The following is a 23,977-nucleotide window of genomic DNA, read 5'->3' on the forward strand; positions in this document are numbered from 1 at the left end:
TTTCTTCTTCTCCCTTCGTGAGGTGATTCGAGATGATCACCAGAAGGGTCGAGTCTGTGCCTAAGTAGGCGTAGCGGAGATGTGCTGGTAATTCTTTCAGCTCGAGCTTTCGGGGTTGTTGAATGGACGGAGGCACTCGAGATTGGCTCTCCCCCAAACTCTCGATCGAGTTACATCGATATAGCATGGCTGCGTTCATGTACTCCACGTGCTCTAAGGCTTCACATTCATCAAACTCGTTAGTGAAATCGATAGAGTTTAGTAAACTTACCTCGAGCGGGCCCTCGGATCGGTGAGAGAAATTGGCGATGATGGAGTTACATACGTCGATTCGGTAGTCATCGTTGCTCGCCCTCGGGTATTTTAAAGCGTTGAATACCACTTCTTCGTCTTGCACCCTAAGCTTTAGCTCTCCTTTTTTTACGTCGATGAGGGCTCCTCCTGTGGCAAGGAATGGCCGCCCTAGGATGATTGGGACGTCGCGGTCTTCCTCCATGTCGAGCACCACAAACTCGACGGGGAAGATGAACTTGTCGACTTTGACCAAGAGGTCCTCGATCACTCCTCGCCGGTATACGAATGGACATGTCTGCCATTTGGAGCGTTATTCGGGTCGGCTTCACTCCTCCGATGCCGAGCTTCTTGAAGATAGAATACGGCATCATGTTGATGCTCGTTCCCAGGTCGCATAGTGCTCGCTCAAAGAAGGTGTTCCGGATAGCACACGGGACGGTGAAACTCCCTGGATCCTTCATCTTCACCGGCAACTTCCTCTGAATGATGGCGGAGCACTCTTCGGTGACTGTGGTTGTGCTGCAATCCTATATCTTCCTCTTTTTTGAGAGGATGTCCTTCAGAAACTTGCCGTACGTCGACATTTGCTCAAGATCGTCACCAAACGGGAGATTTATCTAAAGCTGCTTGAATACCTCGAGGAAATTGCTGAACTGGTGGTCGAGTTTCCCTTCTTTCTGCCTCAGAGGAAATGGCAGCATTGGTGTGTTTGTTGGAGCTGGGGCACTCGCCGGAGGTGGCGTGGCTTGGGTCATCGATACGGGGGGCTCGTCTTTCTCCATCTTATCTTTCTTCTTGTCTGAGTTATCGATCACTTGTCCGCTTCTGAGTGTAATGGCGTTGACTTGTGACCTGGGGTTGATGTCGGTGTTGCTCTGTAGCGTTCCCTGAGGTCGTGAGTTTACCGCGGTCGACAGTTGCCCCATTTGCGTCTCGAGATTTCGGATCTGACTCGATTGGTTCGAGATAGACGTCTTCGTTTCGTGCATGAACTCTGTGGTGGAGTTTATGAAGGCGGTTGTTGACATGGCCAAGTTTGCGATGAGTTCCTCAAGGTTGGTCTCGCCCTTGTAAGCCCGAAATGGAGGTGCTTGGTATGGCGGTGGTCAAGGCTGATTCTGTGGTGGACGAGGCTGGGCTTGAGGCACGGGTTACATCGACATGTTGTTTTGGGGATCTCTCCATCTCCCATTCTGGTAGTTATTCATTGGGCCTTGATTGTAGCTGTTCTGGGGCGGCCTGTTGTTGACGAAGATGGCTTGTTGGTCGTTGTCTCCATAAGCGCACTCGTCACTATTGTGCTGCCCATTGCACTAGAAACAGACCTCAGGGGTGTGCACGGCTTGAACGGAGGCCTTCTATCCCTGGACTTACTTTGTGAGATCCGCCACCTGTGCCGCCAGTGCCTTCATCAGTTCCATCTCGGGAGTGACCGGCATATACTTCAAGATGCGCCGTTCAGACGGGCGGAGGTGCTAGCTCCTCTAGGATGCTGTGAGCTTCCTCCTCCGTCTTCTGAAAGAACGACCCTCTAGTGGCCGTGTTGACCAGGGTGCGAGACGATGGTGAGAGACCTCCATAGAAAATCTACACCATCATCCACCCTTGGATGCCATGATTGGGGCACCTCCGCTCTAATTCCTTGAAGCGCCCTCATGATTCAAATAAGGACTCCCCGTCGTATTGAGAAAACGAGTGGATCTCGTTGTGTCTCTTGTGCATGGGATCCGGCGGAAGGGAGTTGAGCCACGTCCTGGCTCGGTCCCGTAGTGAGAATGGGAAGAGGCGGAGGCGGATGGCTTCGTCGGACACGTTATGGAGCTTGAACGTGTTTGCGATCTCGACGAAGTTCGTCAGATGGTCTTGCGGGTCTTCGGCAGGGATCTAGAGAATTGATTCGCTTGGACCATATGTATTATGCCGGTCTTGATTTCGAAATTCTGATTACCCACAAGAGCCGGGAGAGCGATTGCCGATTCGACGACGTCAATTGGTGGTAACCCATATTGAAATAGGGTCATTGGCTCTTTGTTCGCCGCGTTGTTCGATCTATATCCCATTGTTCGTTCCTTTGATTGCTTTTTGTTCGTCTTGCAGAATTTTTCGATCTCAAGAATGAGTGGAACGAGGTTTGATGTTCCCTAACTCCGCATGCACCTTCAAACCAGAGAAAATGACACACAAAGATAGGAAACGCGTAACAGAATCAAATGGCAAACCAGATTATTTTTTGACGCTATTGTAAAAAGTCCCCGGCAACGGCGCCAAAAACTTGTTGCGATATTTTTATAACTAGCACGCAAGCGGACGTATCGAACAAGTAATAGTGTTACGTAAGTAACGAATATTGATCCCACAGAGACTAGTTATTATAGCGACGTTATCCAACCTAGAGCGAATTGATTTCATGGTATTAAAGTGGGTGGTGCAGGAATTGACTACAATTAAACTGACAAAAACAGCAACGGAAATTTAACACGAAACTTTGAATGAGAGAAAATGGGGGTTACGACTTCACCGGAAAACTAAGACTCGGGGGTTTCAGGTTCGAACAACTTGACCTACTCTACTCACGCTAATCTCATTCTCCCTACAGTATTACTAGCCTCTCTCGAGTGATCTAGCAACCTACGAAATTGACGGATTATATATCCTCTCGACCTCTAATCCTATTAAAACAATTACGAGCAATAAACGCGAGAATTCAAACAATTACATTAAGCGTAAGCCGTCAAGCAACCTAAGAAAAAAACGAAGCATGAATTATGAGCTTGAGTTTTCACCCTCTCTCGAGTGATAGAAAGCTCCTAAAAACAATCCTAGAGATGGCCAATCTAAAGAACGCATTAAGAACACATTCACACAAGCATCAATAATTAAGTAAATCAAAGCATAATTTCACCCTAACGAACCCCCTAACGCAATTCAATCCGGCTACATCGCAACCCCGCTAAAAACCTAGGCTCTAACAGAATCCATGTTCACAAGCATAATGATCAAGACAAGAATCAACATAACCATAAATAAGAGAAACACGATGAAATTCATGACGGGAAGAATGAAACTTATCAATTGACGAGAGTTAAAGTAATAGAGACTAAGGGAAAGAAGGAAAAACTATTAAAAACGGGAGTTCAAGGTTGCTTATTCGTCGGATCTTCGACTCAACTTCGCTCCAAAACGAAAGCTCTCAAAGGAAAAGTGCAAAAAAGTAGAAAACAACTCTAAGAATCAATGAGGTAATTAGGTTCCAAAAGATGTTTATAGCTCTGAATGTTTTTTTTTCGGAGTCATCTCAGCCTTCCAATTAAATCCAAAGGTCCAAACTCCAGCTTACGCGCGCTCCGCGCATAAGACTCTGTGAATTTTCACGGTTTGTGCTCCCAGTATGCGCGGCGCACGAACAAAAGCCCGCGGCGTGCGGTCTCGAATTCTTTCTTCCTGCGGTGTGCGAGGGATTGCGCGCGGAGTCGCCAATTTTCTTGCCCACCGCTTTTTGACTCCATTTCGACCGTTTTTTCTCCAAATCCCATCCTTTTTCCATGAAATTGACTGTAGACACATTATTTGCTCCTTTGAACCTGAAACCTCTCAAAAACCTACTAAAAACCATTAAGATACTTGAGGAATCGTCGGTTTTTGGTTCCGGAAATAGGAGTTTTACGCGTGATTAACGCACCAATCAACTTTCAAGTGCGACATGTCGCACCTGATGCCCAAGCTGTTTTGCTGCAAAAAATCTGGAAATTGACGGGTGATTTCACATCGGGTGCGACATGTCGCACCGAATAATCTTCCCGACATTATAATCGGTGCGACATGTCGCACCGATTAGGTTATTTTAATTAAAAAAATTACAAAATTAGAAATTAGAAAATTAAATCAAAATTCATCTATAATTAAATAAAAATTGATTAACAAAATTCGAAATTAGAAATAATATTCTGAAATTAGAATTCATAATTAAAAATACAAATCCAGTCTAACAAAATGAAAAAGTTAATTCCTATACAACTTATCGATGATAGAATTTCCTCTACCGAATAAGTAACTTCGGGAACCGCTTCCTCGTCCTCGTCCACCGCTGCCTGACGCGCTGCCGCTCGTTCCGCCGCTTCCGTAAGGACGGTCTCGCAAGAAATCCATAGAACCAGGCATAGAACTCGACGTGGAACCTGGCGTCTGCTGATCTGTGCCACCTGGTTACGGTGCAGGTGGAGGTTGGGGAGTCGTGGGAGGCTGGTTGTGCATCTGGGTGAGGAAGGAGATCTGTTGCCGCATCTCCTTTAGCTCGGCTTGCATCCAGGGTACAATTCTGCTTCCAACTCGACAAATAAGTCTTCCACTTGCTCCTCTGCACGCACTTCACTCGGAGTCGGATCCGCAAAGTCGTCGAAGTCCTCGTGATCCATTATATCATGGAGAGCATCGCGTAATCCACTGACTCCTCTCTGCTTAGTTTCGCTGGCATCTTCTACATGGGTAGGCACATGATGTTCGCCGTGATGATACCATTCGGTGTATCCCGGGGTAAACCCCTTGTTCAAAAGGTGATTCTTTACGACCCTGATTTCTTGCCATATCACGTTATTGCAAGATTTACAAGGACAACGATACTGACCATTTTCGTTCGGGAGTCTGCTTGCAAGGCGGATAAACTCGCTAACCCTTGTTTTATTGGAAACTCAACCGATTGTTCTCGGTAATCCAATCTCTACTTGGATTTGACATTCCGCTTAATGAGACGGGAAATTGAGAGGTAAAAATGAATCGTTAGAATTCATTTTGTAAGAGTGAATTGTTAGAAAATTGAGAGGTAAAAATTGAGAGTGAATCGTTAATATTTGAAATTTAGAATCAGTTGTTAGGAAATTGAGAGTCATGAATTGTTAGTAAATTGAGAGTTAATCGTTAATTTGAAAGAGTCTAGATCGAATTTGTAAGAGTGAATGAGAAATTGTGAAAGACATATATTAATTTTAAAAAATTGTTAGAATTCGTTATTATATACAAATTCACTACTGATTTCATTACCAAGTTAATCAAATTTCGACAAAAATTCATATTATTTTTTACAAATAGATTTTATTGTAACAAAAATTCGGCAAAGTTTTCCCTTAAATAGTTACTAACTAAAATCTTCAATTAAAAAAAATACATATATAACCAATCAGGAGTATCCTAAAAATGTTACTAATTAATTTAATATGTTACTTTTAACTTAATTCATCTAATCTAACATATTACATATAATTAAAATTTTTGACAATTACTATATATTACAAATTTTTAGCAAACTAATTAATCAAGTTATATCTAATCTAACATGTTACTATTTTCATATATATTACTAATTAATCTAACTAAACATGTTACTAATTAATTAATTAACTAAACATGTTAACATCTAATTAATCTATATGAAATAATCTAAAAATATTACTAAGTTACAAATTACTAACCTTTTCCGAGGCGACGACGAGATGACGAGCTACGATGCGGGGCCGGGGCTGGGCCAACAGAGGGTCGGGGGCTGTTTGGGCGGCAGCGGGTGGGCCGAGGGCGGGCTGGGGGCTGTTTCGGCGGCAGTGGGCCAGGGGAGGGTCTAGGGTTGTTTGGGCGGCAGCGGGTCGGGGGCGAATTGGGCGAAAACGGGCCGGGGTCGAATTGGGCGGCAGCGGTCGGGGGGAGGGCCGGGAGCTGTTTGGGCGGACCGAGGCTTAGCCGAGGGATGGTCACGAGCGGACCGGGGCTGAGCGGAGGAGGCCACGGGTGGCGGGGGGACCGGGGCAGAGCCGAGGGGTCACGACCGGTGTGGGGAGGGCCGGGGCTGAGCCGAGGGGGTCACGGGCGGCGGGGGGAGGACCGAGGCTGAGCCGAGGGAGTCACGGACGGCGGGGGGAGGACCGGGGCTGAGCCGAGGGGGTCACAGGCGGCCAATGGCGGAAGAGGAAGAGTACTCAGTGGCGGCTTCAATGGCAGTCGCCATCGACGGACCTGCAGCTCGGAGAGAGACAAAGTGAGATTGATCAAAGAGAGAGGGGGAGACCGAGAGAGAGAGAGAGAGAGAGAGAGAGAGAGAGAGAGAGAGAGAGAGATGTACCTTGGAGTAGGACGGCGAGGTTCACGGCGGAAAGGATGCAAGTCGCCAAAGATAGGCCGAGTGGAGGCGTCGGGGGGAGAGAGAGAGAGAGAGAGAGAGAGAGAGAGAGAGAGAGAGAGAGAGAGTGAGATAGAGAGAGGGAAAGATGGCGAGAGAGGGAGTTCGGGCGAGGAAGAAGGACGGTGGGTATTTAAAATACCCTAAAACTACTGGGTTCGACAATGTCGCACCTAATACTCATATTCGGTACAACATGTCGCACCGAATATGAAATCACACAACCAAAAATTTTTGGGGGGGATTTTTCCGACCGTTTTAAATTTTAAAACCATTAAGTGCGACAGTTGTCGCACCTAACATTTGTCGCACCCACTACTTTTCGGTGCGACATTTTTATATCCGGTGCGACAATGTCGCACCTAATATGTGCTTAGGTGTGACTATTAGGTGCGACATATCGCACCTAATACCTATCCGCACCAGAAATTTGAATTTGCAGTAGTGTGTGGAAAAAGTGATGTGGATGCGAGTGTGTATGTTAGTCGGTGCCTTATTCTACAATGCATTTCATATTTTAAAGCCATTGTAGATTAGGGACGTGAGAGTTAATCAGACACACGTTCGAGAGGTTGGTTTGGAAACCATTCCTTCACATTTATGCTATGTGACTTCAGTTTGGTAATCGCCTTGGGTATCAAAATTCGGTAGACGTTCTACGTTTATACCCGCTTTGCCTCATGGCATACATGGTCTTCTGGTGGGACGTGGCCTTCACTTAAAAAATTAACTGTTTGACTAGTCTTTGACTCTTACAAATTATATAATTTCTCAATTTTTTTTATAGACTTCTGACCTTAATTACCATATGCGCTTGTTCGTTGATCTTTGTCTGTCATCGACTATCTTCTAAGTCGGACTTCATTGATTCTAGGCTCCAAAAAACTATTCTTAGGCTAATCGGTGTTACATATGATTACTATATAACATTACCCCCAATTTCTTAGTATATTGTAAATGTAGCGATAAATGTTTTGGTGAGTACTTAGTTGTTGTATTAACTCAATCAACTAGTATATATACTCTCATTAATTAACAGTTTATGAGAGTCCCCTACGGCTTATTTTCATTCAAGAGATGGGCACCGCTTATAATATAGATCAATTAACTAAGAATCATTTTATCGCTTTGGCTGCATATTGACTTATATTGTTGTTCCGCGTAACCTTTTTCAAACTCTCTAAATTATGAAAATAGTCAACTAAAACGTTTGAAATTGCTCTATAGTCAATGTTTTGTTAATCTTAGGTAAATAGCCATAAAGATGACGTGGCCTAATAAATGACACTGACTATTTACCTAAGATTTACGTGTATATATATATATATATATATATATATATATATATATATATATATATATATATATATATATATATATATATATATATATATATATATGAAAGTGTCTATTTACTTAAGATTTACGAAACGTTTACTATTTAGTAATATCAAACTGTAATGGTGGCTATTTACCTAATAGATAATAGATTGGGGATAAGAATTTGAATTGTTACTTCTTTTTTGGTAATCACGCATTTGTCATGATTGCGATTTAATGGGTGTGATTTTGCATTGATTAGATGCGCCAATTTTTTTATTTATTTTTTTTATCGTAGGATTTGGAGGCTTCTTTTGGACGCTTTTGTTAGCACTAGTGTCTACTAGTAAATCGCACGTTCACGGTGCGGAGAGACTTCCACAACAAGAGACTCTACCCGTTGTGGAATCTTCGCCGCGGCGTGAATAATGCATGACCACGACGAAAATATCAATATTGAAATTGGTATTTTCGCCGCGGCAATGCATTATACACGCCGCGGCGAAGATTCCCCAATGGGAACAAGAGTCTCCCGTTGTGGAAGTCTCGCTGCGGCGTGAAAAATGCATTGCCACGGCGAAAATACCAATTTCAATATTGATATTTTCGCCGCGGCTAACCCTTTTTCACGCCGCGGCGAGGTTTCCACAATGGGAGACTCTTTCCTTTGTGTACTATTTCGCTACGGCGTGAGTTATTCATGGCCGCGGCGAAAAATTTCGATACTAAAAATATCAGATTTCCTATAGTACAACGGGAAGTTCCCGTTGTTGAACCGGGAAGCTTCCACAGCGGGAAGCTTTTGTTAGAATTGAAATTCCTCGATCGTGAGAATATTGAAAATGATACATGTGTTCAATAACTGGGTATTTGAGATTGGGTTCAATTAGTTTTAGGTTATTTAAAAGTTTAAATTGTGATACAAAATGAGATTAAAAAAAAAAAATCTTACAGGCGGCCAATGGCGGAAGAGGAAGAGTACTCAGTGGCGGCTTCAATGGCAGTCGCCATCGACGGACCTGCAGCTCGGAGAGAGACAAAGTGAGATTGATCAAAGAGAGAGGGGGAGACCGAGAGAGAGAGAGAGAGAGAGAGAGAGAGAGAGAGAGAGAGAGAGAGATGTACCTTGGAGTAGGACGGCGAGGTTCACGGCGGAAAGGATGCAAGTCGCCAAAGATAGGCCGAGTGGAGGCGTCGGGGGGAGAGAGAGAGAGAGAGAGAGAGAGAGAGAGAGAGAGAGAGAGAGAGAGAGAGAGAGAGAGAGAGAGTGAGATAGAGAGAGGGAAAGATGGCGAGAGAGGGAGTTCGGGCGAGGAAGAAGGACGGTGGGTATTTAAAATACCCTAAAACTACTGGGTTCGACAATGTCGCACCTAATACTCATATTCGGTACAACATGTCGCACCGAATATGAAATCACACAACCAAAAATTTTTGGGGGGGATTTTTCCGACCGTTTTAAATTTTAAAACTATTAAGTGCGACAGTTGTCGCACCTAACATTTGTCGCACCCACTACTTTTCGGTGCGACATTTTTATATCCGGTGCGACAATGTCGCACCTAATATGTGCTTAGGTGTGACTATTAGGTGCGACATATCGCACCTAATACCTATCCGCACCAGAAATTTGAATTTGCAGTAGTGTGTGGAAAAAGTGATGTGGATGCGAGTGTGTATGTTAGTCGGTGCCTTATTCTACAATGCATTTCATATTTTAAAGCCATTGTAGATTAGGGACGTGAGAGTTAATCAGACACACGTTCGAGAGGTTGGTTTGGAAACCATTCCTTCACATTTATGCTATGTGACTTCAGTTTGGTAATCGCCTTGGGTATCAAAATTCGGTAGACGTTCTACGTTTATACCCGCTTTGCCTCATGGCATACATGGTCTTCTGGTGGGACGTGGCCTTCACTTAAAAAATTAACTGTTTGACTAGTCTTTGACTCTTACAAATTATATAATTTCTCAATTTTTTTTTATAGACTTCTGACCTTAATTACCATATGCGCTTGTTCGTTGATCTTTGTCTGTCATCGACTATCTTCTAAGTCGGACTTCATTGATTCTAGGCTCCAAAAAACTATTCTTAGGCTAATCGGTGTTACATATGATTACTATATAACATTACCCCCAATTTCTTAGTATATTGTAAATGTAGCGATAAATGTTTTGGTGAGTACTTAGTTGTTGTATTAACTCAATCAACTAGTATATATACTCTCATTAATTAACAGTTTATGAGAGTCCCCTACGGCTTATTTTCATTCAAGAGATGGGCACCGCTTATAATATAGATCAATTAACTAAGAATCATTTTATCGCTTTGGCTGCATATTGACTTATATTGTTGTTCCGCGTAACCTTTTTCAAACTCTCTAAATTATGAAAATAGTCAACTAAAACGTTTGAAATTGCTCTATAGTCAATGTTTTGTTAATCTTAGGTAAATAGCCATAAAGATGACGTGGCCTAATAAATGACACTGACTATTTACCTAAGATTTACGTGTATATATATATATATATATATATATATATATATATATGAAAGTGTCTATTTACTTAAGATTTACGAAACGTTTACTATTTAGTAATATCAAACTGTAATGGTGGCTATTTACCTAATAGATAATAGATTGGGGATAAGAATTTGAATTGTTACTTCTTTTTTGGTAATCACGCATTTGTCATGATTGCGATTTAATGGGTGTGATTTTGCATTGATTAGATGCGCCAATTTTTTTATTTATTTTTTTTATCGTAGGATTTGGAGGCTTCTTTTGGACGCTTTTGTTAGCACTAGTGTCTACTAGTAAATCGCACGTTCACGGTGCGGAGAGACTTCCACAACAAGAGACTCTACCCGTTGTGGAATCTTCGACGCGGCGTGAATAATGCATGACCACGACGAAAATATCAATATTGAAATTGGTATTTTCGCCGCGGCAATGCATTATACACGCCGCGGCGAAGATTCCCCAATGGGAACAAGAGTCTCCCGTTGTGGAAGTCTCGCTGCGGCGTGAAAAATGCATTGCCACGGCGAAAATACCAATTTCAATATTGATATTTTCGCCGCGGCTAACCCTTTTTCACGCCGCGGCGAGGTTTCCACAATGGGAGACTCTTTCCTTTGTGTACTATTTCGCTACGGCGTGAGTTATTCATGGCCGCGGCGAAAAATTTCGATACTAAAAATATCAGATTTCCTATAGTACAACGGGAAGTTCCCGTTGTTGAACCGGGAAGCTTCCACAGCGGGAAGCTTTTGTTAGAATTGAAATTCCTCGATCGTGAGAATATTGAAAATGATACATGTGTTCAATAACTGGGTATTTGAGATTGGGTTCAATTAGTTTTAGGTTATTTAAAAGTTTAAATTGTGATACAAAATGAGATTAAAAAAAAAAATTCTTACTGAAGTTTTGATTAATGGATTAGTGGCAATCTCAATCTAAACAATCGTCATCGCGAATTCCAATGCATGGGGCAAAAGTACAATAATATAAGAAAGATATTTTATTCAAATTATAAAAGACTTTCACAAATATGTCCCAGCATGAAAACATCACAACTTATATATATAGCACACATAAAACCACAACGAGGATGCGACACGCCAAGACATAAAAACCACACTACAATACGTAAAATTAAAAAGCAAAAGAAAAAGCGACATATATAACCAGTACAGTGCGCGAGCCCTTATTGCAGATATTTATAATATGCATAAACAAGACATCAATATAATATAGCTCGCCAGACCATATATACGTATAAGTGGGGATCGAAATCTCATTCCTTGTTATCAAGAAGTTGAATATCGAGATCTTTTGAAACTTCAATCAGGTATTGCACGAAGTTGTGTGGGTCCTCTATATCGCCGCGATGCTTTTCGTACACCATCGTCCAGTGAACCACACTTCCCTGACTGTCGGATTTGGGTGTCACATGCATGGTGATTGTGAGGTTCTTGTAGTGCTCCGTGAGGTCTCCTTCTATCACTTTTAAAGTGATAGAGTTTTTCTCATTGTCGATAGCTTCGACTATCTCCGTTGTTCTTTTATGTTTCCCGTCTGGGTATTAGTACAGTCAGAATTAGTTAATCAAGGGAGTAATAGGCATGCAAACGACTTTTTGTAAGATGAATCAAAACATGATCATAGAAGTAGGTTTGTGGAGACGACAAAAAATTTTAGGATGGTTGATTTCGAAATTTTTAGAATAAAAGAAATATACAAAAAATAAAACTAGTGAAAATGCAATAGTTTTGTACAATTTTTGTTGAAGAAAATTGAGGGAGGGACAATAGGCCATTAATGTACACGTGAATTCGTGCCCGGATAAAATGAGTAAAACTCTCGTTTTATTATTAGATTTTGGAGTTCCACGGCTCGTGGAGTCGTTACCTTCCGCTAGTTGAGCTCTCGTCCAACAACAGCTACCAAGCAACAATTGGTATGGCCGCGTATGAGGCTTTGTATGGGCGGGAGTGTCGCTCTCTAGTTCATTGGGATGAAGCTGGTGAGATAAAATTTACTGGATCTGAGATGTTAGAGCAAACCACCGAAGCGATCAAGAAAATGCAAGCCCGGATGAAGACAGCACAAAGTCGTCAGAAGAGCTACAAAGATAAGTGTAGAAGAACTCTAGAGTTTGAGGCAGGAGAGAAAGTCTTTTTGAAAGTCTCTCCGATGCGTGATGTCACGAGATTCGGAAAGAAAGGAAAGCTCAGCCCGAGATTTGTTGGACCTTTTGAGATTCTGAATCGAGTAGGCAAGGCAGCGTATAGCCTAGCCCAACCACCGTCTATGTCCAACCTTCATGATGTGTTTCACGTATCGATGTTGCGAAAATACTTGTCTGATCCTTCACATGTACTGCAAGATCAAGAGGTTGAGATTTCTCCTGACGTCAAATATGAAGAACCAGCTGTTGCAATCCTAGATCGCAAGGAGAAAGTCTTAAGGAATAAGACTATACCCCTAGTCAAAGTACTATGGAAGAAAAACTCTGCGGAAGAAGCTACATGGGAGCTTGAGAGCGAAATGCAAAAGAAATACCCTGCCTTGTTCTAAGTTTCGAGGACGAAACTCTTCTAAGGGGGTAGAGATTGTAATATACAAACTTTTGTATCGCTCCACTTGTGAATTTGAATAAAATAAACGAGTTTTATTTTGAATCAAATTCTTGTTGCACATGCGACGTCCTTAATTTTTAAATATCTTGGGAAAAAAATAATAATAACAAATATATTTAAGGTTGATGAAATTTCGGAATAAGGATATTCGAGTATACTCGATATTATTTTCCTAATAAATTTATTCGGAACGTACTCGGAGACTTAGAATCTCAAGAGTGAAAATAAATTCTGAAATCCCATAAATATATTTAAGATAACAGGGATTCATAAGAAATTCTCGGTTATTTTTCAAGATTATTTTTTTTATTAATTAAGGACGAGTTTGAGAGGATTTATTTGGAAAGGACTTAAGTGCAACAAATTGAGGGACGAGAGTGAAAGAAAAAGAAATTTCATCTCCTTGGTTTGATTGAAATCTAGGGTTCATAGCTCAGTTTGGGGGTTTTGAATTCCAAGTGAAATTTGAGGTTTTGGCTTGGTTGTGATGTTCATTGAGCTTGAAAATTGTTGTTTATGAGATGAATTTGAGGATTGAGCACGAAATTCTTGGTTGGATTGGATTTTTGGCCGAAAATCTTTTTTTTAGGGTTCATGGAAATAAAATTTTTGGAGCTTTTTGATTCTGAAGGGTTGTTGATGAATTTGAGACTTTTGTGAACATGTTTGATGGTTGGATATTGATTGAAAATGGCTGGTTGGATTTATGAGAAATTTTGGACGAATTATGGTTGTTTGATTTATCTTGGCGTGTTAAAATTGTTGAAGTTTTGATGTGAATTGAATTTCTGTTGATGATGACGCCGTGATGATATTGGTAATTCTGGATGTTTTGAATTTGAGACTTGGTTGTTGTTCTTGGCCGAGGACTTGTCTTGACCGGCTTGTGTTCCTGAATCTGAGCCTCGGGCCATTTTTGTGTTGTGCTAAGGATTCGCTTGGTTGAGTTGATGAAATGCGATATGTGTTTTTTGTTTGTTCGGGCTCGGGTATTTGAGATTTGAATTTTATGACGAGTCTTAAATTTTTATGACAAGCCTAGAAAATTTTGTGACAAGTCTAAATTTTTTTTTTACGACGAGTCTACTAATTTTATGACAAGTCTAAAGATTTTGTGACAAGTTGGTTGGATTCGTGTTAGGTTGTGTGACTTGCTTGGGTTCGGGTTTTTGAGTCGAGATATCGGATTTGGATTTAAGGAATTAACTCGTTATCGGATTCCGCAGTTTGATGACAGATTTGGTCGGACGAGCGGGAACCGGACGAGTCAAAAGCGACGAAGCCGTATTTTGGAGTTTTCAAGAAAAGAGTTATCGAAATTAAAGCTCGATTAACTCGTGAGTTTTTTAAATCGCTTATAGCATTTAAATACTCTTAGTTGGTTATTTCCATATATCTCATTCATTTAAATAAATAATTTATGATTATTTATTTAATAATGTTCGAGAATTTAATTTAATTATTCATTTTTGGAATTCTCAATTATTTTAATTTCGGATTAATTAACTTATTTAAGACTCATAATTGTTATTTAATTTTATTTCGTATCATTCTCGATACGAAAGTATACGAGTCTTGAATAAGTTTTAACTTCCGAAAAACCGGAGAATAATAAATTAAATTCTTAAATACCGAAGCGACTCAAACCTAATCTCGACAACGAACCCTATCTTTTTCAAGTAATCTCGAATACAATAACTAACGGACTTCCAACCTCGGATGCTAGTTCTTTTGACCTTTGACAAGTGTCAAGTATTCCGGAGAACGTGAAAAGCAAGACATCGGTGGAAGTTGTTGAACTCTCTGTCGAACTATTCCAGGTAAGCGCGGAGACATAAGTCAACTACTTACCAAGGGAATAATCTTGTTTACGTGCATTTACGTGTTAATAATAATAAACAGTAGGAAAAGCCTTAAAAGACACAAACACTGAAGATTAAGGCCTCGGCCACTCTTTATGGAAAATTTTAGTTGGGTTTTTACCTATAGGTTCAAACGCTAACTTGAACCAGCCACGTTGCTACTTTGTTGTAGTTAGATCCCTCTGCTAACCATAGACTTTGGCTATATCTGAGGTGACAGGAGAGCAGGTTGGACTCTCGGATTCGAGCTGAGGGTAGAAGTACCAGGAATCACGTCCTGAGTCTTCAATCTAAAAAACTTAACGAGCATGAAAGGGAAACAATAATTCTTTCGGGATTTAACCCGAGACGCTCTCCTGTATATGCTTAGTTATGTACTCTATACGCTGTAGTGTTGGAATCGATCTAGGGTTTAAGAAAATAATTAACGCTTCGGTAAGCGGCGGAATTTTAAAAATTTTCTTTTACAAGTAAAAACGGTTTTTTACTAACCTAGACAAAAGAGCAAGTACACGTAATTAAAAACTATTATAAGCTAAGAAGTTTACTAACCTTTCTTGAAGCTTGATCTTTAAGACGCTCTTAGAAAGTTGCAACGCTCGTCTCCCCTCGCAGCACGTCTCTCTTCCTTTCCTCGGCACCTCAATCAACCACGAAAGTTTCTATCACTAAATCACTCGAAATAAAGGAATTAGTGAGTGAGCACTTTTAAACAATACGACTTAAGAACGAGTCTTGAAGTCGCAGAGCTAAACACTAGGTCGAGTGAGTGTTGTCAATGGTGCCCACAAGAAGAGTTGTAGTCTTTATTTTGTACATTTGATGTAATAAAGTCTCATGAAGACTCTTGCTTGTAATTGCCTATTCATTCATTAATAAAGTTGAAACGTTCATTCATTCTTTCTTTGTTTGAAGCTTTATGATAAAACCTTAGTCTTTTAGTCCATAAACAAACTTAACAACTTACGAAGAGACAAATGTAGATTTGCATGAACAAACTCTTCGTAGTTTGCTTAAAACGATATATTCGCAATCTAAGGGTCAAAGGACTATTGACCTCAGTATGATTGTTAGAAGAATCTATGATGTCTGGTTATGAGGCATTGAGAGTTGGAGACTCTATAGTTCTTCTAGGTATCTTCCGAAGGTACTGAATTGACCAGTGCACTTCTAGAGACAAGATAAGAACAAACCATTTAACCTTTTATGTCTCGAAGTCACTATGTATGAATTGCATCATGCTTACCTTAATCCTGAAATGAGACATGCCATTTCACACCTTAGTATTCTCATTTGAGAAAGTCAAAGTTCGGACTCACTATGTGATTCCGAACAAGGCCTATTGGTGAAGTACTAAGTTGTGAGTCTGTCATGAGTAACTTTGTGAAGTTCTCATAGATATGGAATTCATGTACAAGATTGCTGAAATGCAATGTATGTCACCTCATGCTTTGTTCCTTGGAGTGTGAATAAATGAACTGGCCAGTGTCCAAATTGAGTCCTGACTTTTTTGGATGAAACAATGTGACTTGTTAGCTCCTCGTCAATACATTGTTTCTAACTTATTCACAAGCGACAAATGAGTTGAGAAAATAACAGCTAGAAGGGTAAAATGGTAATTTAGTAAATCCCGACTAGCTGATGACATTCATGACGGGTAAACATAGATAATATTAAGTGGGTCCGCTCATTATAATTAGGTGAATTCTTGAGTAGAAAATAAATTCATTTGAACCGAGAGATTTTCAGTGTCAGCTCTTTAGTGGAGTCAGTTGGCAATATGCTAAACTTGGAAAAGGTTTGTGAACTTTTGAGTCCAAGTGTTTAGCTCAAGCTTTGTTCATTTGGGTCCATGAGGTCACTGTCACGAATCACATCGATAGGAATAGTTAAACTGGAAGCTAAGTCAAAACGAGAACGAAAATAGTCAAAAGGGTATTTTTGTCTTTTGAGACAAAGGATGAAATGAATGTCAATAAATTTTTTGACAAGTTCATTTGATGACTTAATGTCACTCGGCCATGACTTGATCATTGGGCCTCGTGAATTAATTTCATTTCATAAGAGTTTTATTGAAAATTCTTAATGGGTCTTTTTCATGTTCTCATGAATAAATGAAGAAGCTTCTAGAAGCTCCTTCTAGAGACATGTTGGGCGCCTACCCTATAGAGAAATAGGAGAGTTTATTTTGTGCATAAATGTATTTAGATACTTGCCAAAAGAAAAAGAGGAAACAAATTTGCATAATGATGCATAAGGAACTTCGGCCACATGAGATAAAAGGTAAGGCATGGAACAAAATATGAAACAAATCCAAGGCTTAATGAAGCCTACCTTGGCCGAGTATGTCATAGAGGAAAAGAGGAAATTGGCTCATGAATATGTGATATTCTATAGAAGAGGAAACTACCTTATTGAAGGTAAGACCTCTCCTATAAATAGGAGCCTCATTCTTCTCATTTTTCTGACTCCACACAAATTAGAGATTGAGAGACTCTCTCTCTAGACATTGTGGCCGAAACTCCTCTCTCTCTCTCTCGTTTATTTTCTGTTGTCGGTCGTTTTCGGAAAACCCGAGACGCCAAGAAGGCACGTCGCTCAAAGGGCCAATGGTCAGGCCGGAGGTCCTGAAGAGCGGCAAATCTTCAAGCCCTCGCCCAAGTTCTTGACTCCTCGAGTCGAGCTTCGCTCCTCGAGTCGAGCCTTGAATTGTTCCTCGAGTCGAGCCTCGAGTCATTCTCGAGTCGAGCCTCGAGTCATTCTCGAATCGCTCCTCGAGTCAAGCCACTAGTCACTCTCGTCGAGTCGAGCTCCGCTCCTCGAGTCGAGTCACTCTCGTCAAGTGGAAACCTTCCTATTTCACGCGGGAATAATAGTATTCGAAGGCCCGCAAGAGCCCGGCAAGACGAGCCGTTCGCCGCGCGCACAACACGCTACGCCGGCCAGCCATGCACCGGGCAACGCGCCGCGCCAGGCAGGCGCGCGCCGCGCCAGAACGTGCCCGCGCCGCGCATGCGCCGCGCGTCCCGCGTCGCGCATCCCGCGCCGCGCCCGGTGACCCGCGCGCCGCGCCCCTTGCGCCGCCCGCCGCGCGCCGCGCGTTGTGCGCCGTGCTTTGTGCGTCGCGCGCGCCGTGCGCCTCCACTTGATGGCATGCGCGATACTAGTCCCACATGGACGAAAAAGGGACCTTCTAAGGCTCCCAAACACCTATATAAACCCCCTCCCATTGAGGGGAAAGCCATCCCAAAAATATCCAGTAATTTCTATTCATCTTTGATCGACACGCTCGATTTCTTACTCGGCTCTGTTTCTCTGGATGCCATATTTGGCCTGAAGCAGACTCTCTTCTCCCTCCCTCATTCTCAAAGGTTCCGAAGCACTCACGGGGACTTCCCGGACGTCGCTCCCTTTGACCGAACGTTCTCCGGTGCTCAAGCACGCCCCTAGGGTTCTCGACTCGAGTTCCCCTCGCGCGTCTAACACGCTAGACGCGTACGCGATCTCCGAAGTTCTGAGACGCCGCCGAGGACTCCTCGCGCCCCGTCTCCTTCGTCGAGCACGCCTCTCCGCCAAGGCTCCGCGCCTCATACTGCGTCCTACACGCTTGAACTACGTTCTGACCTGATCCCACGCACGGGTACGTAGGCAGCCGACAACCAAGGCACGGTCACTCCTCCTCCTCACCCCCTACCTCTCCCGAGAGGCGGGTTGATAGGAGAAACCCTAGCTCGAGACTATCGAGTTCACACTCTTGGCCCGGGTGCGATCACTTGGTCTGGCCTTGGATCGAACCGCCCGAGGTTTTAAATAGTTGTTCATTTTCGTGCGACAACATTTTGGCGCTAGAAGGAGGGGACTTCCCGACCTATTCAGCCCGAAATCCCTTCTATTCATCTTCTTCTTTTCTTCTGCGAACTCAACCTTCTCGAACTTGAGAAACGATGAGTAGCCAACCACCCATACGTTCTGAGGGCGTGAACAACCCCGAAAACATCACTGGGACCAGGAAATACTTCTTGCGCTCCCGAGCGCATGGTGACGAAGAGTCGCTCCACGAAGAAAGCTCGACCCGCTCGCAGGGACAACCGCATCGTGGAGTTAGAGGAGAGTATCCGCCGACTGAAGGCAAGGAACGCAAGGTATCACAGCCGACTGGCTGCGAAGCAACCTATGCGTGACACGACAATCCCCAACGGGGATCATGAGAACCTCAACGAGGAAAGCCGCGACCGCGACCCTGATTACGAGGGTACTGGTGAGTCGAAGGATATCGAGACTTCTCTCACGAAGGACAGGGAACTCCCCGCCGTGTTTGAAGCCGGTCCATCGAATCCCTTACCCCGAACAGGCGATGCGCCGGCAGCTTCTCAAGAGGGGAATTCCCGACGTTCAGCTCTCGACCGACTAGGTCCGAGGGAGAATGTTGCGAAAAGTCATGGCGCGCGGAGAGCGCACCGTCGTAAGCAAAGCCGGCGTCTCCGTACGGCAAGCCCTGACCTTAGGGACCGCCTCACTGCTCAACGCATTGGGCGTGGCCATGATCTGAGAGAGCGACTAAGCTCTAGACCCAATGTCCCGCTGGCAGCCCCAACTAACGGGAACCGCCGCGCAGGACAGGGGTCTAACGAAAGGCTACAGGTGACTCCTCCCGATCAAGGGGTTACTCCAACGACTGGTCTCGATGTGGTCACTATGATCCACAACCTTCGAAATGAGGTACGAGATCTCCGAGAATACGGAATGGGTGGAAGTGCCTATGGGGTCGTTGAGGAGAATTCATCGCCTTTCACTACTCAAATACTAGCTGAGGTTTGTACGGGGAATTTCAAGCTCCCGAACCTCGCTCTCTATGATGGAAAAGCAGATCCTGCTTACCACATCCAGCACTATGAAACCTGGATGACGATGCAGGGTGTTTCTCCTGGCGCCATGTGCCAAGCTTTTAGTTTGACCCTCGCCGGACCCGGCTTTGAGTGGTTCAAAAACTTAAGGCCAGGAAGCATCCACTCGTTCAAAGACCTGAAGGACATGTTCCTAGCACGGTTCGCTACGTCTATGGTCCAAAAGAAGACCAAGATGTACATGTGGTCAATCAGGCAAGAGAGTGGCGAGTCTCTTAGACGATACCTCGCCCGATTCACTGAAGAGTCAAACAAGGTCGACCGCTTTGACGACAGTGACGCAATAGCCGCTATCATAGAAGGCTTGCGCACAAGTGACTTCCTCAAGTCTGTCGTCGGCCGTGTCCCTTCTACCATGGCCGAGTTAATGACTCGAGCTAAGACCTTCATGGGAGTCGAAGATTACCTCGACGGACGCAAGAGCACTAATCAAAGCTCTCGCCGTCGAGAAGAACCTATCCGCGAGCAGAACGAACCTCGTAAGAGGCGAAACAAGGGGAACCAGGTTTCTAGCAACCAACCCCCTGTACCTCAGAAACCGCGACTTGCGGAAAACTTCAAAGGGTACTCGTCGTTCACGCCGCTGAACACGGCACCGGAAAGGATCTTGGCTCTGGCACGTGACAAGTTCACGCCCCCGGCTCCAATGAAGAAGGATCCCGCAACTCGCGATCGGTCCAGGTATTGTGAGTTCCATCGGGAATATGGTCATTTGACCTCGGAATGCTACAACCTCAAAAGGCAAATCGAGGCTCTGATCCAATGGGGCGAGCTGAAGAAGTTCGTGTTGCGCATGATCGGCGCTGCGGGCCCCACCGCGAACAGACAACAGTCTGGTCAAGGAGGAGGAGCAGCCGCTTCTGCCAACCAAACCACGGCTACTGCCAACGCCAACCCGCAACTGCACGTGGTAACCACCATACTGGGAGGTCCACAAGATGGGGATTCGGCCCGACAACGGAAGAAATTCCCAGGGCCGTGTCTCAGGAAGACGCTGCTATGCACGTCAACTTCACATATGAAGAACCTCCGTCCGTGCCTCACGAGACGATGTATTTCACCAATGAAGAGGCCAAGCGAGTTGTGCATCCGCACAATGACGCGATCGTGCTCAAGGCCCAAGTGGCCAATAACTTGGTGAAAAGGGTTCTCATCGATAACGGCAGCGCTGCCGACATAATTTTCAAGTCCACCCTAGAACGCATGAAGCTCGGGGGGCTGCGCCCGACTCCGACCCAAACGCCATTGTTTGGGTTCACTGGGGAAAAGGTTATGACCGAGGGCATCATCGACCTGCCGGTCACCTTTGGGACCCCTGCAGGAATCGAAGCCGTTCACATGGTCCCATTCCTAGTGGTCGATCAAGAGTCGCCCTACAACTTAATCTTCGGGCGACCCACGTTGAACCGGCTAAGGGCGATCACTTCCACGTATCACCTACTGGTGAAGTTCCCTACCGAAGGGGGAATTGGCATCATGGCTGGAGACCAATCCCAAGCCAGAATATGCTACGTGCAAGGAGTTGATGGCAAGTCCGTGGGAAAAGCGGTCAACACAATCTTCCAACTGGAAGAGGATTACCCATGCAACCTAAGGGATGCAAGGAAGTTCGGAGAACTTGACCCCCGTGATGAAATCGAAAGACTTAAGGTGGAAACCTCCGATGATCTTGTGCCAATCGTCCTGGACGAGTCGAAGCCTGATCAGGTTGTAAAAATCGGCACCCGACTTCCACTCGCCATCAAAACTCAGCTTACCGCCTTCCTTAGGGAGTTCAAGGATGTTTTTGCATGGACTCATGCGGACATGCCCGGAATCGATCCCGAGGTAATAGTGCACCGACTGAACGACGACCCAAAAGTCACCGAAAAAGTACAGGCTAGACGAACGTTCAACCCAGAACGATACCTGGCCATAAATGAAGAGGTCAAGAAACTCCTCACCGCAAACTTCATTCGAGAGGCTAAGTACCCCAAGTGGGTCGCCAACGTGGTAATGGTAAAAAAGCCAAACGGGAAGTGGCGAATTTGTATATACTACAAAGATCTTAACAAAGCCTGCCCTAAGGACTGCTTTCCACTCCCGCGCATCGAACAACTGGTGGACGCCACGGCCGGCCATGAACTTCTAAGCTTCATGGACGCCTATTCCGGCTACAACCAAATTCGAATGCACGAGCCTGATCAAATTAAGATGACCTTTGTCACCGATCGAGGTCTATAGTGTTACAAGGTCATGCCTTTCGGCCTTAAGAACGCGGGAGCAACGTACCAACGCTTGGTAAATCGGATCTTCGCCGATCAAATCGGCAAGACGATGGAAGTGTACGTGGATGACATGCTCGTTAAAAGCCTGCTGGCAACCAATCACGTACGCGACCTAAGGGAGATGTTCACAATCCTCCGCCGATATAAAATGAAACTCAACCCCAATAAATGCGTATTCGGGGTTGAATCCGGAAAGTTCCTCGGTTATATCGTCAGCCGACGAGGCATAGAGGCGAACCCGGAAAAAATCAAGGCACTCCTTGAAATGAAGTCGCCAAGACGAGTTAAAGAGGTACAAAGCCTGACCGGTCGGATTGCCGCTCTAACACGCTTCGTGTCTAAAGCCACCGACAAGTGTCAACCGTTCTTCAAAGCTCTGAAGAAGACGGACGGCTTTGAGTGGACTGACGAATGCGAAAATGCCTTCCAAGAAATGAAGGCCTACTTTGGGTCCCCACCATTCCTCTCTAAACCGAGAGAAGGCGAGACGCTATATGTGTATCTCGCCGTCTCTGAAAGAGCTGTAAGCATTGTCCTTGTCCGCGAGGAAAACAAGGTCCAGTGGCCGATCTACTACGTAAGCAAAGCCTTAATCGACGCGGAAACGCGCTACACCGAGATTGAGAAACTTTCTCTGGCTCTCGTAACGGCAGCTAAGAAGCTACGACCGTACTTCCAAGCTCACCCAATTGCGGTGCGAACTGAGCATCCAATCGGTAAAGCTCTTCAAAAGGGAACATCGACTCGCATGGCGATCTGGTCCCAAGAATTGAGCGAGTACGGGATTGAGTTCCACCCAAGAACGGCTATAAAGGGGCAGGCCTTAGCCGACTTCGTGGCAGAATTCTCCTACGCTCCCGATATGGGAAGAGCGGAAGCCGACCTTAGCGACGATACGCTAACTCGGAAAAGGAAGGTAGACCCAACGGGTCCCATCTGGGAGTTATACGTAGACGGAGCATCTAATGCTCGGGGGGCTGGCGCCGGAATAATCCTGATTAATCCCGACGGGGAAAAGCTGCGATACGCCCTTCACTACGGCTTCCAAGCCTCTAACAATGAAGCTGAATACGAGGCGCTCATTGTAGGGATAGAGCTAGCACAGAAACTCGGCTCCCATAACCTGCGAATACACTGCGACTCGTAGTTGATCGTAAACCAGGTTAGAGGAGATTACACCGCCAAGGAACCCAACATGATCGCGTACCTGGCTAAGACAAACTCCAAACTCGAGGCCTTCTCTTGGTTCGAGATTCACCAAATCCCGAGAGAACAAAATTCGGAGGCTGACGCGCTTGCTCGCCTCGGATCTGGCATCGACGAAGACGGATTGGGGACCGTACCCATTGAATCTCTCCCACAACCATCCGTCTCCCGAGACGAAGTCGGGACCATAGAGATGACATCTCAGCCCACTTGGATGGACTCAATTGTCAAGTTTTTGCGAAGAGGGGAACTCCCCGAAGACCGCAAGGAAGCCGATAAACTGAGGGCCTTAGCATCCAAATACACGCTCCGTGAGGGCACACTCTATAAGCGCGGTTACTCGACACCGCTGCTCCGATGCCTCGATAGCGTTGAGTCGACCAAGGTCCTCCGCGAAATCCATGAGGGCATCTGCGGAAACCACGCCGCTGGAACTTCCCTTGCGCTCAAAGCGCTTAAGCAAGGCTATTTCTGGCCTACTATGAAGCGAGATGCTTGCGAATGGGCAAGGCGTTGCGATAAATGCCAGCGCTTCGCAAAAATTCCGCGACGGCCCCCGACCCCATTAAGCAGCATCGTTTTTCCCACGTCCCTTTGCTAAGTGGGGCGTGGACATCATTGGCAAGCTCCCTAGAGCGCCAAGGCAATACGAGTACGCCATCATCGCCATCGACTACTTCACTAAGTGGGTAGAGGCCGAGCCGCTTGCCAGAATAACTGAAGCGAACACGACAAACTTCATCTGGAAGAACATCATATGCAGGCACGGTATCCCCGCCTCGATTGTGACCGACAACGGAGCACAATTTGACAACGCGC

At 44.6% G+C, this 23,977-nt stretch overlaps 1 protein-coding gene and 1 non-coding gene across 2 annotated transcripts; both read left to right on the forward strand.

Annotated features, from left to right (window-relative positions):
* The first annotated feature begins 1,903 nt into the window (after positions 1-1,903).
* LOC149393710 (small nucleolar RNA R71) lies at positions 1,904-2,007 on the forward strand. The gene has a single exon (XR_016299969.1). It is a non-coding gene; the product is annotated as a small nucleolar RNA R71 (small nucleolar RNA).
* Positions 2,008-12,239: 10,232 nt separating this feature from the next.
* Positions 12,240-13,629, forward strand: LOC149393711 (uncharacterized). Its single transcript, XM_089618125.1, has 2 exons — positions 12,240-12,829; positions 13,551-13,629. Exons 1-2 carry the CDS (start codon positions 12,240-12,242, stop codon positions 13,627-13,629), a joined length of 669 nt encoding a protein of 222 aa, XP_089474251.1.
* The last annotated feature ends 10,348 nt before the right edge of the window (positions 13,630-23,977 follow it).

This window comes from Urtica dioica, chromosome 6 (assembly GCF_054948205.1).
Source record: "Urtica dioica subsp. dioica isolate 48M chromosome 6, U.dioica_male_clone48M_v1_H2, whole genome shotgun sequence".
Classification (NCBI taxonomy): domain Eukaryota; kingdom Viridiplantae; phylum Streptophyta; class Magnoliopsida; order Rosales; family Urticaceae; genus Urtica; species Urtica dioica.